Here is a 16,214-nt window from a genome sequence, read left to right as displayed (position 1 = left end):
CTCACATCTGAGACTCGATAGTGTGAAAGCGTACCTTCCATTGAATGCTGCTTTATAATGAGCAGTGTGTATAGGGTACAGCAGCTAAGAAGCACCCTGACTAGGAACCAACTCGTGTCTGCTTCTCCCTGCGCACAAACCACACTCACTGGGAGCTCCTGTGGCCCATTACCAGGTTATCCATGAACCAGTACTTGGCTGCGGCCCAGTGGTTGGGGACCTCTGGTCTCTGGGGTTTACGGGTTTCTACTGATAACCGCAGAACTTTTAAAGTAAATAGGATTTCTATTTTTTGAAACCCCCAATGCTAGTGTGAACCTAGTGTCAGTGAGCCACAGAACAGACAGGAATAGGAACTGTCCTGAGTTTTGCCCCATACATGGGCCCATGATAATACATGGTGAATGTTACTTCTTTTCTTTTTTATTACCTATTCCAAAAAATCCCCCCATAGGACAACCCCCTTAACGCATATGATATTGCAGTCATGTATACATTTGTATCCCGTGAGCTCCCTCAAGTGGTGGCTGCTATGGGAGTCAGTAATGCAATTCAGCATCTGGGACCCTTCTACAATTAACATTATGACATTCCCTACCTATATGGCAGGTATGGATCTGGCACTTCATCCTAGTAGGAGTGCTGTTTGAGATTTGGCCAGGATGTCTCTTCCTTTGTAGGAGTCTTGTACCCTAGTAAAGGTTAACTACTACATGGAAAAAGGGAGCCATCTTTAGTGGGGTCCCTCCTCTATACGGACCCCATGGTAGTTTTTCACTTCGTACACATTTAACCATGCTGTGCGAAGTGAAAATAAATCCTAGATCATAAAATCACCAGACAAGCCATAAAATGGACAATAATTTTAACACAGATCATTTTCTTATGTCATTGTGTTATTAGGTGGAGCAATATCCAACATGTACAGTATCATGGCTGCACGATACAAGTATTTCCCTGATGTCAAAACCAAAGGCATGGCTGCTGTCCCCAAACTGATCATCTTTACCTCCGAACATGTAAGTTATACCAGTTTTTATGTATTGTGATATGTGCGGATTCACTATAAAAGTAGTGCAAGGGGAAGTTATACATTTCAGACAATTGTAGAAAAATTCTTCAGCTATAAATACAATAACAATCTAGATCTATATAAGGGGGCAAATATTAATATTGAAAACATGGAGGTATTACATGCCCAAATAGCAACACATTTAAAGAAGTTCTACTGAAGGGCATCTGTTGGCAATTATAGGGTTATATGATAGATGGAGAGAAGCTGAGCTCTGTGATATATAGGTTATATGATAGAGGAGAGAAGCTGAGCTCTGTGATATATAGGTTATATGATAGAGGAGAGAAGCTGAGCTCTGTGATATATAGGTTATATGATAGAGGAGAGAAGCTGAGCTCTGTGATATATAGGGTTATATGATGGAGGAGAGAAGCTGAGCTCTGTGATATATAGGATTATAAGATAGAGGAGAGAAGCTGAGCTCTGTGATATATAGGGTTATATGATAGAGGAGAGAAGCTGGGCTCTGTGATATATAGGGTTATACTATAGAGGAGAGAAGCTGAGCTCTGTGATATATAGGGTTATATGATAGAGGAGAGAAGCTGAGCTCTGTGATATATAGGGTTATACTATAGAGGAGAGAAGCTGAGCTCTGTGATATATAGGGTTATATGATAGAGGAGAGAAGCTGAGCTCTGTGATATATAGGGTTATATGATAGAGGAGAGAAGCTGAGCTCTGTGATATATAGGGTTATATGATAGAGGAGAGAAGCTGAGCTCTGTGATATATAGGTTATATGATGGAGGACAGAAGCTGAGCTCTGTGATATATAGGGTTATAGGATAGAGGAGAGAAGCTGAGCTCTGTGATCTATAGGGTTATATGATAGGAGAGAAGTTGATCTCTGTGATACATAGGGTTATATAATAGAGGAGCGAAGCGAAGCTCTGTGATCTATAGGGTTATATGATAGAGGAGAGAAGCTGAGCTCTGTGATATATAGGGTTATAGGATAGAGGAGAGAAGCTGAGCTCTGTGATCTATAGGGTTATATGATAGAGGAGAGAAGCTGAGCTCTTTGATATATAGGGCTATATGATAGAGGAGAGAAGCTGAGCTCTGTGATATATAGGGTTATATGATAAAGGAGAGAAGCTGAGCTCTGTGATGTATAGGGTTATATGATAAAGGAGAGAAGCTGAGCTCTGTGATATATAGGGTTATATGATAGAGGAGAGAAGCTGAGCTCTGTGATATATAGGGTTATATGATAGAGGAGAGAAGCTGAGCTCTGTGATATATAGGGTTATATGATAGAGGAGAGAAGCTGAGCTCTATGATACATAGGGTTATATGATGGAGGAGAGAAGCTGAGCTCTGTGATATACAGGTTATATGATAGAGGGAGAGAAGCTGAGCTCTGTGATATAAAGGGTTATATGATAGAGGAGAGAAGCTGAGCTCTGTGATATATAGGGTTATATGATAGAGGAGAGAAGCTGAGCTCTGTGATATATAGGGTTATATGATAGAGGAGAGAAGCTGAGCTCTGTGATATATAGGGTTATATGATAGAGGAGAGAAGCTGAGCTCTGTGATATATAGGGTTATATGATAGAGGAGAGAAGCTGAGCTCTGTGATATATAGGGTTATATAATAGAGGGAGAGAATTTTGACCTGAAAATTCTTAAACCAACCCAAAAAGGGTCTGTGCTCTTTGTTTTGTCCTTTAGTACTGATGGGAGTATCCACAACTTTTTTCAGAGTCATTATTCAATGAAGAAGGCTGGAGCAGCGCTGGGATTTGGGACAGAGAACGTGATCCTGGTAAAATGCAATGAGAGGTAAGTAATGGTCTGTATTTATTACTAGACAGTGGCTCAGGCTGGATGACACATATGATGTATAGACTTCCTATCTAAGGGTGCATTCACACTACTGATACGCTGCCTGATTCTGAACGTTAAAACACGTTCAGAATCAGCGCGTATAAAGCAGTTCCCATTCATTTCTATGGGAGCCGGCATACGAGTGCTCCCCAGTGAAATGAATGGGCTGCTTTTTTCACTATGAGCGCTCCCATTGAAGTGAATGGGAAGTGCTCGCGTGTACGGCTCAGAATGAGCAGAGCTAGCCGTACACGCGAGCACTTCCCATTCACTTCAATGGGAGCGCTCGTAGTGAAAAAAGCAGCCCATTCATTTCACTGGGGAGCACTCGTATGCCGGCTCCCATAGAAATGAATGGAACTGCTTTATACACGCTGATTCTGAACGTGTTTTAACGTTCAGAATCAGGCAGCGTATCAGTAGTGTGAATGCACCCTAATAGTTTACACCACCTATTGGCCTTCTTTTACACTGACATTTTGACACAATTTTGATGCATCAATTTGCAAAAGAATTGCACCACAACATAATAGTAAATCTGCGCCAATGTCTAGATGTATTAAATAATGCTTATACGTGGGAGGGGGCTGTATTATCACATCATAAATTGTATTTAAAGGGTTTGCCCAGAATTTTTTTTCTCCATGCTCTATTCATACAATAGGCCATAAATATCTTGGGGATTGGTGTGTGTGTGTGGGGGTGCGTCAACAGACAGCTGTTCAGGGGTACGTCTGGTCTGTATACTATATAGTGCATTGCCCTATACAGTAGCCAGTACTACAGTACCGCAGCTAAGTTCTGAGTTGCGGTACCAGCGCCCAACCACTATACTGGGCACAAAGCAACCAACTGCTTTCAGCTCTGTACACTGTACAGTACAGGGACCAGAGGCAACTCGAAAAAGATGAGCACCCCCATAAATCAGAATAGATCATAAACAAAATATTCTTGGGCAACCCATTTAAGGACTCCCTAAGCAGGTCCTGAAAGTCTTATTATGAAGCTGTTTTACTTTATTTCATACCCTTTATATTTACAGAGGGAAGATCATTCCCGCAGACCTCGAGGCCAAAATCATTGAATCCAAACAAAAGGTAGGTAGAACTTCTGTGATACTTGTGTATAGCTATACATCGGTTTCTTGCTCCCTTCTAGATCTTCTAATGTGCCATAGTCATTGACTACACCACTCATTGCCACCTGGAGTAAATAATAGTGCTGCCTATCCTCACATCATTCCTGTCTACTTTATAGGGCCATGTACCTCTGTATGTGAACGCTACCGCTGGGACTACAGTCTATGGAGCATTCGATCCCATTGATGAAATAGCAGACGTATGTGAAAAGTACAACCTGTGGCTTCATGTGGATGTAAGTAATAGTCACCGACCTTGTGTACCTGCCATGGCAAATATATTACGCCAGTCCATATGGTGTGACCTGTGTTATATTTCTTACAACAGGCTGCATGGGGAGGTGGACTTCTTATGTCCAGGAAGCATCGTCATAAGTTGAACGGAATAGAAAGGCAAGTAACCTTTACTAATATGTTCAGGCCATAATGCTCTAAGTACTAGTCACAGCACCCCCAAAAGTGGTAATCCCACTGCCGCAATAAAAGCGCAACCTAGTCCTTTACTAAATACACTAAGCACAAACAACAGGTCATCAATATTATATTAGTGGGTGTCTGACACCCGGCGCCTCCATGATCATTGGATGTCTGCACAGTATACGGAGTCAGAAGCAGACTGCTCTGTACACTGTGTAGTGGCTATTTAGTGGTGCAGCCCCTTTACTCCTTACCAAGCACAGCACCACACATTGCAGACAGGCTGAGCTTGGTATTGCAGTTCAGCCCCATTCACTTGAATGGGACTGAGCTGCAAACATGGATGACCATGGTGAAGTCATCAGCCTGTGAAGTGAAAGCTGCGTTCAGGTCTGCAATGGCTTCAATCAGCTGACTGCCAGGGGTACTGAGTACAATCTGATAGTGATATCCTATACTAAGAATAGAATATTTAAATCCTACAAAAACCCCTTTAAGGGTAATAAGACAGGTCTTAACAGGGTCATAAATAAAGCAGATAAAAAGGTTGTGTCAGTCCCTGTATTATTGGGGGTGCAAAAGATATTTTGTCTGATATAAGGAGACCACGTTATACATGGCATAGCCAGGGGCCCTGTAACAGAGTCTGCATTGAGGCCTGGAAATTTGACGTTACCCATCTGTGTCTTATTATTATGTGCCTTCCTAGTCCAAGATGACTTTCCTGCCTGTCACTTGTCATACCCAAACATCTGTGTTTGGCAATTCTAAAAAGTTTATTTGGCTGTCAGGCAAAATTTTTATGCAAAAAAAAATACAAAAAAATTTGCAAAAATATTAATTAGTTGAGTGAATTATTAGCAATGTAACAAACAATGCCATCCCGAATCCAGAGCTCCCAGCTCCAGCCTGTACAGTCAGATGCATAACCTGGCACTGCCCGTCATAGGTGACCTTTTAAATGGCATTTCTTGTAAGAAGTGAGAAAAAGTCAAATTTTGCATCCCGGATGGAGATAAGAAGACATTCCAATAATGTATCTCTGTTATCACGAGATGCGGACTGACATGTCTGATATCACTGTTCTCATTAGCATGTATTGATCAGACAGTAGCTGACATACCAAACTTACGGCCTGGCTTTTTTTTCCATTGCCCGGGGAGATTCAGCTACGATGTGACCTCTTTATTTGCCCCACTGAAACTTGACAAAAAACGTCAGTAAGGATAAGGCTGCGGAGATTATAAATGAGACACAATCTATTGCTGTAAACATCAAGGGGCCCATTCTGGGAGATCGGAGGCGCTGGCGGCAAGGGACAATCAGTACACGCTGCTGTGTGTGTTATATAAGGGATGCACGTTGTATATTAATTTACAGAGCATGGGTTTGTGTTATGGAAGCCTCAAGCTATGGAGAAGAAAACTCAGTGAAGACGTAAGGAAGCTTAGTACATCAGCGTGCAGGAATATTATAGAAAAGATCATTACATGGGGTGATTTAGTTTTCTTTGTTAACCTTGGGCAAGGTCATAACCCATATGTTCTATACATATAGAATAGGAATGCCTATAGGGATAAGTATGGGGTTAACCCATCAATGTAGCAAAGAGAACACAGTAGAGGGTACAATGCTATATCTTAACTGTCACCCATTCTTAGGAGATTAGATACAACACAGATCTCTACCCGGTGTATACAGTATGCCATATGTATGGGCATGGAGCACCAGAAGCTACTGCCTTTGCCGTAGTCTAATAACGTCCTTGAGGATTTATTGATGGGTGATCCTTGCAGCATTGCAATGGCAGCCAAGGTGTTTCATGTAATACTTTTATACTAAGGGTTTTTGGCTCCTTTGTTGTTATAATGATAGCCCCAATGATAAGCAGTTTACAGGATGTCCATATGCCATTCAAGATCCAGGATGCCATCAACTCCGAATTTGCTAGAATTGTCCAAAATTTTTAGTGACAAGCCTGATAAATTCAGTTTGTCCCAGTCTAAAAGGGGCAAAATCCACCCAAAAATGGGCGTTCAACGGCGGTTTGAAGCAGGACTTAAAGCAGGTTTCCAGCCCCATATGCATTTTGGATGCTGACAAACTATCCACAGGGTATATCATCAATATCTGAACGTATTGATCCCTACAGATCATATACAGTACTGTGTTTCCTTTTCATTTGCATACAGTATACCATACAGCTTCTTTAACCCCTTGCTGACACCACCATAATAGTATCGCAGATGTCAGCCCTTTAAATATGGCTCCTGCTCAGAATTCGAGCAGTCACCGTAACCGTCTGCTTTATACAGCTTACACCAGACAGTAAGGACAAGCTTAAATATGCCCAATGCTTTGTAAAACCATTGCAAAGACTGAAAACAGCCATACTGAAGCAATGAGTGACATGCTGCTGGTTCAATACCTGTCCCAAAGTTTGTCAGTCTTGAAAATTTTGAGAACAAGTTAGCATCTTGAAATTTGTATCATGTTCTTCCCCAATGTCAGAAGATCCCTAAATTTCCATTGTAACTTTACCATGAGCTTTGGGTTTAATCTAGAAAGTAACATTTGCCTTCATATTTCTTTTCCAGAGCTGACTCTGTGACATGGAACCCGCACAAGATGATGGGAGCTTTACTCCAATGTTCTGCAATTCTCTTAAAGGAAAAGGTAACCATTTATACAAAATGACTATAAAACGTTTGTCACTAGTAATACTGCACAATGCTCACAATAATTCACTAGTACTGGTTGGATACAGAAAATATAAAACTGCAGGGATCATATTAAAAAGAAGGCGGCGATGAGCAGATTTATGTATCGTTTCCCCCAAAATAAAACCTACTAGTGGCAGGTCATTAAAAATAGTGTCCACACATGTAAAAGTGCATAGAATACAGGAGGACGGATACAGCAGAGCCTTCATCAAGGAAAGCAGACACCCCCAAAAGAAAGCAGACACCTCTAAAAGAATTAGACATTGACTACAAGGGGGCTATCTGTACAAGATTGCACTAGTGAGAGAGATCTACCCAACAATAAGGATTAACTACTGGTAGAGCCGGGCTCTCATGCACAGATTGGGCAGTCCCAGTGGCATGACTCCACTCCTGAGCCTGAGCATTGTGGTTGCTTCCGATCACTAGGGGGAGCCAATTCCTACACACAGCTACAGTAGAAGACTGCTGCAACGGCAAGGGACCTGAGAGCAGCGCCGCACCTCCCATGAGGCGACCTGAAGCGACCGCTTCAGGCAGCGCTATGCTAGGGCCCCGGGAAGGGCGGCATTTTTGCTGACCTAAGCCAGTCCAGGACAAGCTGTCCTGGACTGGCTTAGCGTCACCGTCACTGAGCGGTGGATTGGGGCGGCCCTGTGGATGCAGCGCTGCTCCAGCGGCCGTCCCTCACGCTTAGCAGAGAGCAGGTCCTCTCCCTGCCTGCTCTCTGCCTGCTAATGCCGCTCCGCCCCGCCCCCTCCTCGGGGGGCTGGGGCGGCTTTCTGACATCCGCCTCAGGCGGCAGAAACCCTAGGTTCACCCCTGCCTGAGAGTTACATGCCTTTGACAGGAATGACGCAGATCTGTATATGAGAGCCCATCCACCATTGGTACTTACCAACTCTAATTGTTTTGGGTGTAAGGGGGTCTGGTGAGTGGATTGAAAAATAAGACCTTCCCTGATAATGGGCCCTAACTAGAGATGAGCGAACACTGTTCGGAACAGCCGTTCCGAACAGCACGCTCCCATAGAAATGAATGGAAGCGGCCAGCACGCGGGGGGTTAAGCGGCCGACCACCGGCAAAGTCTGTGTGCCAGCTGCTTCCATTCATTTCTATTGGAGCGTGCTGTTCGGATCGGCTGATCCGAACAGTGTTCACTCATCTCTAGCCCTAACCCATCTTTTGGAGCAAAAAATCTAAATAAGACCCTGTATTATTTTCAGAGAAAGATGGGTATGATTTTTTTATGGAGTAGTGCGATGGATTTAGCTGGGTGGATGGTGAGATAGGGTCCCAATCCTTGTCATATAATGAAAAAGATCCCACCACGAAGCAATGATTCTTTAGTTTGAATGCTTATTTATTTTCAAAGAATTCAGTAATGCTTGGTGAAAATACTAAACGTTTTCGGCCTGTTCGGCCTTCATCAGACTCTACAGAAGGTAAAATCAAGAACAGAAAACCAAAGTGAGCAATACACCATCGCATTATGTGTGAAACTGTACAATAATTTCTAGTGACCAACACAATAGTATACAAAATGTACAAAATATACAAAGACATCACTAATATGTTACATTTTAAAGAGGAATAAACGATCAGGCCGATATAACAGGGAATCCTACTCGAGCGTTTTAGTAAACATAGATTTACATGAAGTTTTTAAATCGCCTTTCAGCCGTATGGGTCCTTGGTCACACGAAGTTAAGATATAGATTGAGATTTATAGATAGTATCCCAGTTGCACCAAGATAGAATATGACGATTGTATAAGCACCCCTATTAAGATAAGGAAACAAATTAGAGGTGGAATAACAAGTGAAACGTACCGTATCAAACTGATAGTAAAGTTGAAGGTAGGTAGAAGACCTTAAGATGGTTCAGAAGACCTATGAGTAAATGTATTTTGTCACGCCATGTTATAGTATAGGATGATAGAAATAGTACCTGTGTCAAACCAAGTAATGCCTTACCCTCAACAAGTTGGGGTCAAAGTTGTTGTCATCATTACGGTAGAATGCCGTATAGATAATGCTGTGGGTATATGTATGCAAATGATCAGACTGAGGTGTATCTAAACCTACTAAGAAGTATAATGAATATAATGAATGGCTTACCCTTGAGCAAAAGTTATATGGCTGAATCAAGTTAGCAGATAGAGATGCTGTTGTAATGTGCAGATAGCTGTGAATAAAATGAAAGTGGTATTTTACACATAGTCTTGTAATATTGCAGTGAAGGGTAATGGAAAAACGTTTTACCTCTCTCTCCTCCTAGTGGTGGCTGAAGCAGTGGTGGTGCAGTGTGCCCTAGAGATTGAAGGGTACAACAATAAGGGCCTTGTTGCATAGTAGAGCAATTCATCAGTGACCTGATGTCATGTAGTATAGAGTAACCCAAAGTGTTCCTCCTTACCTCACTGCAATATTACAAGACTATGTGTAAAATACCACTTTCATTTTATTCACAGCTATCTGCACATTACAACAGCATCTCTATCTGCTAACTTGATTCAGCCATATAACTTTTGCTCAAGGGTAAGCCATTCATTATATTCATTATACTTCTTAGTAGGTTTAGATACACCTCAGTCTGATCATTTGCATACATATACCCACAGCATTATCTATACGGCATTCTACCGTAATGATGACAACAACTTTGACCCCAACTTGTTGAGGGTAAGGCATTACTTGGTTTGACACAGGTACTATTTCTATCATCCTATACTATAACATGGCGTGACAAAATACATTTACTCATAGGTCTTCTGAACCATCTTAAGGTCTTCTACCTACCTTCAACTTTACTATCAGTTTGATACGGTACGTGTCACTTGTTATTCCACCTCTAATTTGTTTCCTTATCTTAATAGGGGTGCTTATACAATCGTCATATTCTATCTTGGTGCAACTGGGATACTATCTATAAATCTCAATCTATATCTTAACTTCGTGTGACCAAGGACCCATACGGCTGAAAGGCGATTTAAAAACTTCATGTAAATCTATGTTTACTAAAACGCTCGAGTAGGATTCCCTGTTATATCGGCCTGATCGTTTATTCCTCTTTAAAATGTAACATATTAGTGATGTCTTTGTATATTTTGTACATTTTGTATACTATTGTGTTGGTCACTAGAAATTATTGTACAGTTTCACACATAATGCGATGGTGTATTGCTCACTTTGGTTTTCTGTTCTTGATTTTACCTTCTGTAGAGTCTGATGAAGGCCGAACAGGCCGAAAACGTTTAGTATTTTCACCAAGCATTACTAAATTCTTTGAAAATAAATAAGCATTCAAACTAAAGAATCATTGCTTCGTGGTGGGATCTTTTTCATATTATGGGTATGATTTTGTTACAAAGAAAAATTCTGTATAACTTGTAATTCACTCGCTTAAACCTCTGCTCTGGAGTCCAGTACGCGATCCTACTCTATCATTGACAGCTATCTCTATGTGCACATTCACACTGGATCAGTCACTCAGTTGGGTTATCCACCAGTTATACTTGAACTTTTCCCACAAAACTATACATCAATCTGCTCAGCTCCTCTTTGGACAAGTTTACTTTAAGTTGCACATTTGTATTTCTCTCTATATATTATATTTATAAAGATATATTATATTTTTCTATACTTAGTATGACATATTTACTAAGAATTTGCTAATTTTATATGATAAGAAACTTCTGTTTGTATTGGAGTTATATATATTACTCATGTACGCAGATAAGGAGCTCATATTACCTGCACCCCACACTTAAAACCCCAAAATTTGTGTATTTCACAGAAGTTACAGGGATGAATGGAAAGAAAGTGATGCTTAGTATTACTATATATATTGGTATTTTCTTTATAATAACCAGGGTATACTTCAAGGATGCAATCAGATGTGTGCAGGATACCTCTTCCAGCAAGACAAGCAATACGACATATCATACGATACTGGAGACAAAGCAATACAATGTGGCCGCCATGTCGATATATTCAAGTTCTGGTTGATGTGGAAAGCAAAGGTAGAAATTCTAATGACATGAATCATGTTATGAAAGGGACAATACATAATGAGAAATGACATTCACCATCTACATGGGTGTAAATAACAAGCATAGCAATTTCTATGCCCTCCTTTTATCCCCCATCCCCAGACTAGATGATCCATCTCCACTCAAGTGCTCTGGATGTTGAGCAAAATGGGACAATAGAAAAAAAATCGAATAGAGAGACCAAATAAAGACAGGACACAAAGCAGAGACTAAAATAATTCATTTTCAGGTGCTAATGATGAAGACTATGAGGAGTACGAGTTACGTTATGAGGCTTCAGGGGTCCCTAACCATCTAAACGTCATTGCCTCAATGTAGTGGATTATACAGAAATATCTTTTTGAAAACAGCAATATGTAGAAGTATTCCATGTATAAGCAATTATTACTGTATCTACACACTGGATTGTTGTTACAGGGTACCTGAGTTTTCTTAGAAAGTTGAAGGAGCAGCTCTCCCCTCTTCCCTAGTCACTACTGATGTTGTTCTGTGATTCTTCCAGGAGTGACTGTACAATAGCAAACAAATAGCAAGAAAAGCCCAAGTGATAATAACATAGGAGATCTAGGAACACTGAACTGTAAATACAGGGCGAATACAGGCAGTCAAGCAGCTAAAACACAAGATAAAAAAAACAATCTATGAGCATAGTTGGTAAAGCTGCTTGCTATCTTTAAATAATATCCCATCTGTAATCACACAGGCAGTCAGAAGTAGATACAAATACATAGAAGACTTTTCTTACATTGCAAACTGTAATATTTGCAGAATCTTCAGTCCTTTGCACAGAACAGTTTGCAGACATGCTGTGAGGAGAATCAACCCCTCTGATCTCCATTCACTATATGCAGAGAGAAAAGAACCTACACTGACTGTCTTTCCATCTTGCCTCTGCCTCATATCTATGGATGTACTTCCCTGGTAACAAAGGAGGGAACTGCAAATTAACTAGAAGGGAGACACCTAGTGGCAGGAACTTAACAGAGGTTTTTCAGGCAGAAAGCAGCAACATGTTTAATTAAAGTGTTTTACATTTTGGTGTAGAATCATATGTTTTAGGAAATGAAACTAAATTGTCTGTAAAGTTAGTGATCATTTAATTGCTAAATCAGTGGGAATATGACCTCTGAGTTAAATGGAGACTTTGAATGGATTGTCATCATACAATCCCACTTATTTGGGAAACAGAGGACCCTGCTCTTACAATCCTGTGGATAGGTGATAACCGGAATATTCTGTTAACTACGGGAGGGAGACAAATTAAAAATGAATAGATATAGAATAGATGATCACTGGAACTATTTGAAACCTATGGTGACTATATTGTGATAATGGTGCTAAGTATGAGACCAGTGAGCCATATAATTGGCATCTATATGTAATAAAATTTATGGTTCATGTCATAAGATATTGAGACAAAATGATCATGTGGATTTTTTTATATTATATTTTTGTATATATTAATCATGAGGATAACTGAGATAGCTTACAGGGCTTGGTGCATGCAAGTAATGACCATAAAGTAACTAAGTTACCAACAAATCCTTCTCACAGTGGCACAATGAGTGGAAACTGTCAATGAAGACAGATCTAGATATAACTAGTGCTAGAGAATACATCATCCACATGTTATAACTCTATCATCTCTCCTTCCCAAACAGGGCACTGTAGGGTTCGAGCAACAGATCAACAAATGCTTGGATCTGTCAGAATATTTGTATTCTAAGATCTGCCATCGGGAAGACTTTGAGATGGTCTTCAATGGAGTGGTAAGTCTTCACACACTAGAGGAAAGTGATGCAAATGTGCATGGAAGACCTTCTCACAGTGACTATATCAGGAGTTTCTTCCGCTTCTTGGGCTGCTATAAATAAGAAATGTTATTAGACTGGAGTGTCTTATCATGGTCATTACTTCTAATATAAGAAAGTGATCTATACTGGCAATTATTAGATATCTGAATCGGACCTGTGTTCTTTTCTAGCCTGAACACACAAATGTCTGCTTCTGGTACATCCCCCCTAGCCTACGAGGTGTGTCCCCAAGTGAAGAGAGGCAAGAAAAGCTGCATAAGGTGAGAACCCTGAGCCTCAGTAGTATAGAAATCTGTGTAACAAGTCATTTTTATTGAGATTTGGTGCAGATGATGTCAGTAGTATTCCGGACTTTTCTAGAAGAAGCACCCTTCTTGTCTGAGAGTTTTTAGTCCATAGGCTGTGCCTGATATAGTCCATAGGCTGTGCCTGGTATAGTCCATAGACTGTGTCTGGTATAGTCCATAGGCTGTGTCTGGTATAGTCCATAGGCTGCACCTGATATAGTCCATAGGCTGTGTCTGGTATAGTCCATAGGCTGTGCCTGATATAGTCCATAGGCTGTGTCCCATTCAAGGTAATGAGGCTGAACTACAATACCAGACACTGGCCATGGACAAGATCTCTACAACAGAAGTAGGGTTTTTTTGTAGCCTCCGACAATTCCTTCAACTCTAAGTTAATGTCAGTGACTTTATTGAGGTTAGATAAAGATCTAAAAATGATATGATATATGCTTATATACTCACATGGTATAAAGATGTGACACATCATTGGGAGCAGCTGCATATAAGTATCCCAATCCTGACTGAGTTTTCAGCTGATGATATCTGTGGAAGTAATACAGTTAAGAGCTGTGCGATGAGAATCTCCTCTTTCATATGGCACCAGAACAGCTTTTCTATGTTTTCTATTGCCTGAGATATAGCTGTTTTAATTGCCCCCCTCCACTTTTGCTTTCCCTGCATCACACACAAGCCTGTACACTATACATAGTAATAAAAAAAATGCAGGATTTCACAAAAAGGAGCCAAAATTTGTTAATAAAGTATATTACCAATTTATTTAATGACACAAATACTGCTAGAAAATCAAAAGTTGTGTGAAAGCTTAGTTACACTGTAAATCCAGTTATTTGTATTGTATTTCAATATTGTACTAATGTGTGACTACTATAAGACACATAGAAGGAAATTCTTGGAACCGACTTCCTTCAGGAAATGTTTATTCCAACACATGGTATTCAGCCAAAACCCTGACATTTAATAATTCGATGGGTAAAATACTACTCCCTGCAAAAAAAGTGAAAGCCAGGCATTTTATTGCATTAAAAAACTCCAATAATTTTGGTATATTCTTTGAAGTTAAATACAAACATCTTTGCTGATCTATAACCAACTAGATAAACAGTAGGACCACAACTAGCAGCAAAGACCAGAACTTCCCTAGCAGATCCTATGGCGTGTCACAGCAGATCCTATGGCATGTCACAGTAGACCAAATGGCCTGTTACAGCAGATTCTATGGCCTGTAACCACAAATCCTCTGGCCTATTGCAGCAGATCCCCTGGTCTGTCAGAGTGGATCCAATGGTCTGTCACAGCAGATCCCATGGCCTGGCACAGTAGACCTGATGACCTGACACAGCAGATTCTATGGCCTGTCACTGCAAATCCTCTGGCCTGTCACAGTAGACCCCATGGCCTGTCACAGCAGATACCATGGCCTGTCATAGTAGACCCCTTGGCCTGTCACAGCAGATCCTCTAGCCTGTCACAGCAGATCCTATGGCCTGTCACAGTAGACCCCATGGCCTGTCACAGCAGATGCCATGGCCTACCATAGCAGATCATCTGGCCTGTCAGTTGTTAACATGGCTCTGTTTTCTTCAAGGTCGCTCCAAAGATAAAAGCTCTAATGATGGAATCTGGAACAACAATGGTGGGATATCAACCCCAGGGAGACAAGGCAAACTTCTTCCGGATGGTCATCTCAAACCCTGCAGCCACCAAATCAGACATTGACTTCTTGGTGGAAGAAATTGAGAGATTAGGTCAAGATTTGTAATAAATGTGCCAAATACATTGAACCCTCTCTATGCTGGGGAAATTGCATCCAACACCCAATTGGTTGAATAGTATTTTGATTTTTGCCGAAAGAAAAGAAAATCCTTAAGGGAACCTTCCCTCAAATCTTCTCTGGCACCTTAACAAACATAGGTTGCTGAAGTGTATATGTAGATCATTTTAAGACAGTGTGTACAGTGACAACCGGCATAAGTGTGTTTGTTAAGGTTGTCAGATAGGTACAAAATTCAAGGTAACTGAGTGTTGTAATATGTATCCACTTGTATGTCTGTGTGAATATTTATGTACAGGGCCGGCCCTTGACATATGTAGTGTAGACCTTTGCTTAGAGCTGTAAATGCTGATAGAGCAGGATTCTCGAAAGTACTCGATTCTCGATAACCAAGAATACCCAAAAATGTTCCTCAAGGCCGAGGCACCAACATGATTTGATAGTCTGATTTGTATGGCAAATTGAAACTTTTCCAAATATGTAATGGAAGGCCAACACACCTGTATATATCCACTTACCCGCTACTGTATACTGCATACATTGGGCACACTCACCATTTTTATCATAGGATGTAAAAAGACTTAAAGATATGGAAGGAATGGTTATTGTGTCTCAAGATGTTATCCTGTTATCTTCTATTTTGTCAAATGCTAGGCAAGAGTCAAGACTGCCACGGCCACCACCGTCACACTTATTAACCCATTGTAAACACCTCAGGAAGCATCTTGGGGGAAAAATTGTGGCTTTTATGGTCTCAGGGGGTGCTGTATCTTCTTGTGGACACCACTAGCTGACATAGGGAGTCTTATAGGGACATATGGAGTCTTATAGGGACATAGGGAGTCTTATAGGGACATAGGGTGTCTTATGGGACATAGGGTGTCTTACAGGCCAGACAATGATCAAAAAGGGTATGTCAATTGATGGTGGACATTGACTTATAAGGATATTATCTCCAGTTGGTGGCACTAGAGAAGAAACTTTCTTCCACTTCGATAAGACATTACATTTATGGTGATGTGTTACTTTTAATATTCAGCACACATAGCTTCTATAGGATAGACTCACATTGTAAATA

General features: G+C 40.8%; 1 protein-coding gene across 3 annotated transcripts in view; it reads left to right on the top strand.

Annotated features, from left to right (window-relative positions):
* The window catches only part of GAD1 (glutamate decarboxylase 1), a 53,401-nt gene extending 37,890 nt beyond the window's left edge, over positions 1-15,511 (top strand). For all 3 annotated transcript variants that reach the window (XM_075284185.1, XM_075284186.1, XM_075284184.1), the window contains 10 exons: positions 904-1,019; positions 2,787-2,866; positions 3,954-4,008; positions 4,169-4,285; positions 4,378-4,442; positions 7,064-7,142; positions 11,064-11,213; positions 12,905-13,012; positions 13,228-13,317; positions 14,951-15,511. In XM_075284185.1, the coding sequence (XP_075140286.1) occupies positions 904-1,019; positions 2,787-2,866; positions 3,954-4,008; positions 4,169-4,285; positions 4,378-4,442; positions 7,064-7,142; positions 11,064-11,213; positions 12,905-13,012; positions 13,228-13,317; positions 14,951-15,124 (1,034 nt within the window). In that variant the 3' untranslated portion in view covers positions 15,125-15,511. The remainder of the gene's footprint in view (positions 1-903; positions 1,020-2,786; positions 2,867-3,953; positions 4,009-4,168; positions 4,286-4,377; positions 4,443-7,063; positions 7,143-11,063; positions 11,214-12,904; positions 13,013-13,227; positions 13,318-14,950) is intronic.
* The last annotated feature ends 703 nt before the right edge of the window (positions 15,512-16,214 follow it).

The sequence above is a fragment of the Leptodactylus fuscus genome, chromosome 8, assembly GCF_031893055.1.
Source record: "Leptodactylus fuscus isolate aLepFus1 chromosome 8, aLepFus1.hap2, whole genome shotgun sequence".
In the NCBI taxonomy this organism is placed as follows: Eukaryota; Metazoa; Chordata; class Amphibia; order Anura; family Leptodactylidae; genus Leptodactylus; species Leptodactylus fuscus.
The sequence above is the reverse complement of the archived record's forward strand: the minus strand, read 5'-3'. Positions and strand labels throughout refer to the sequence as shown.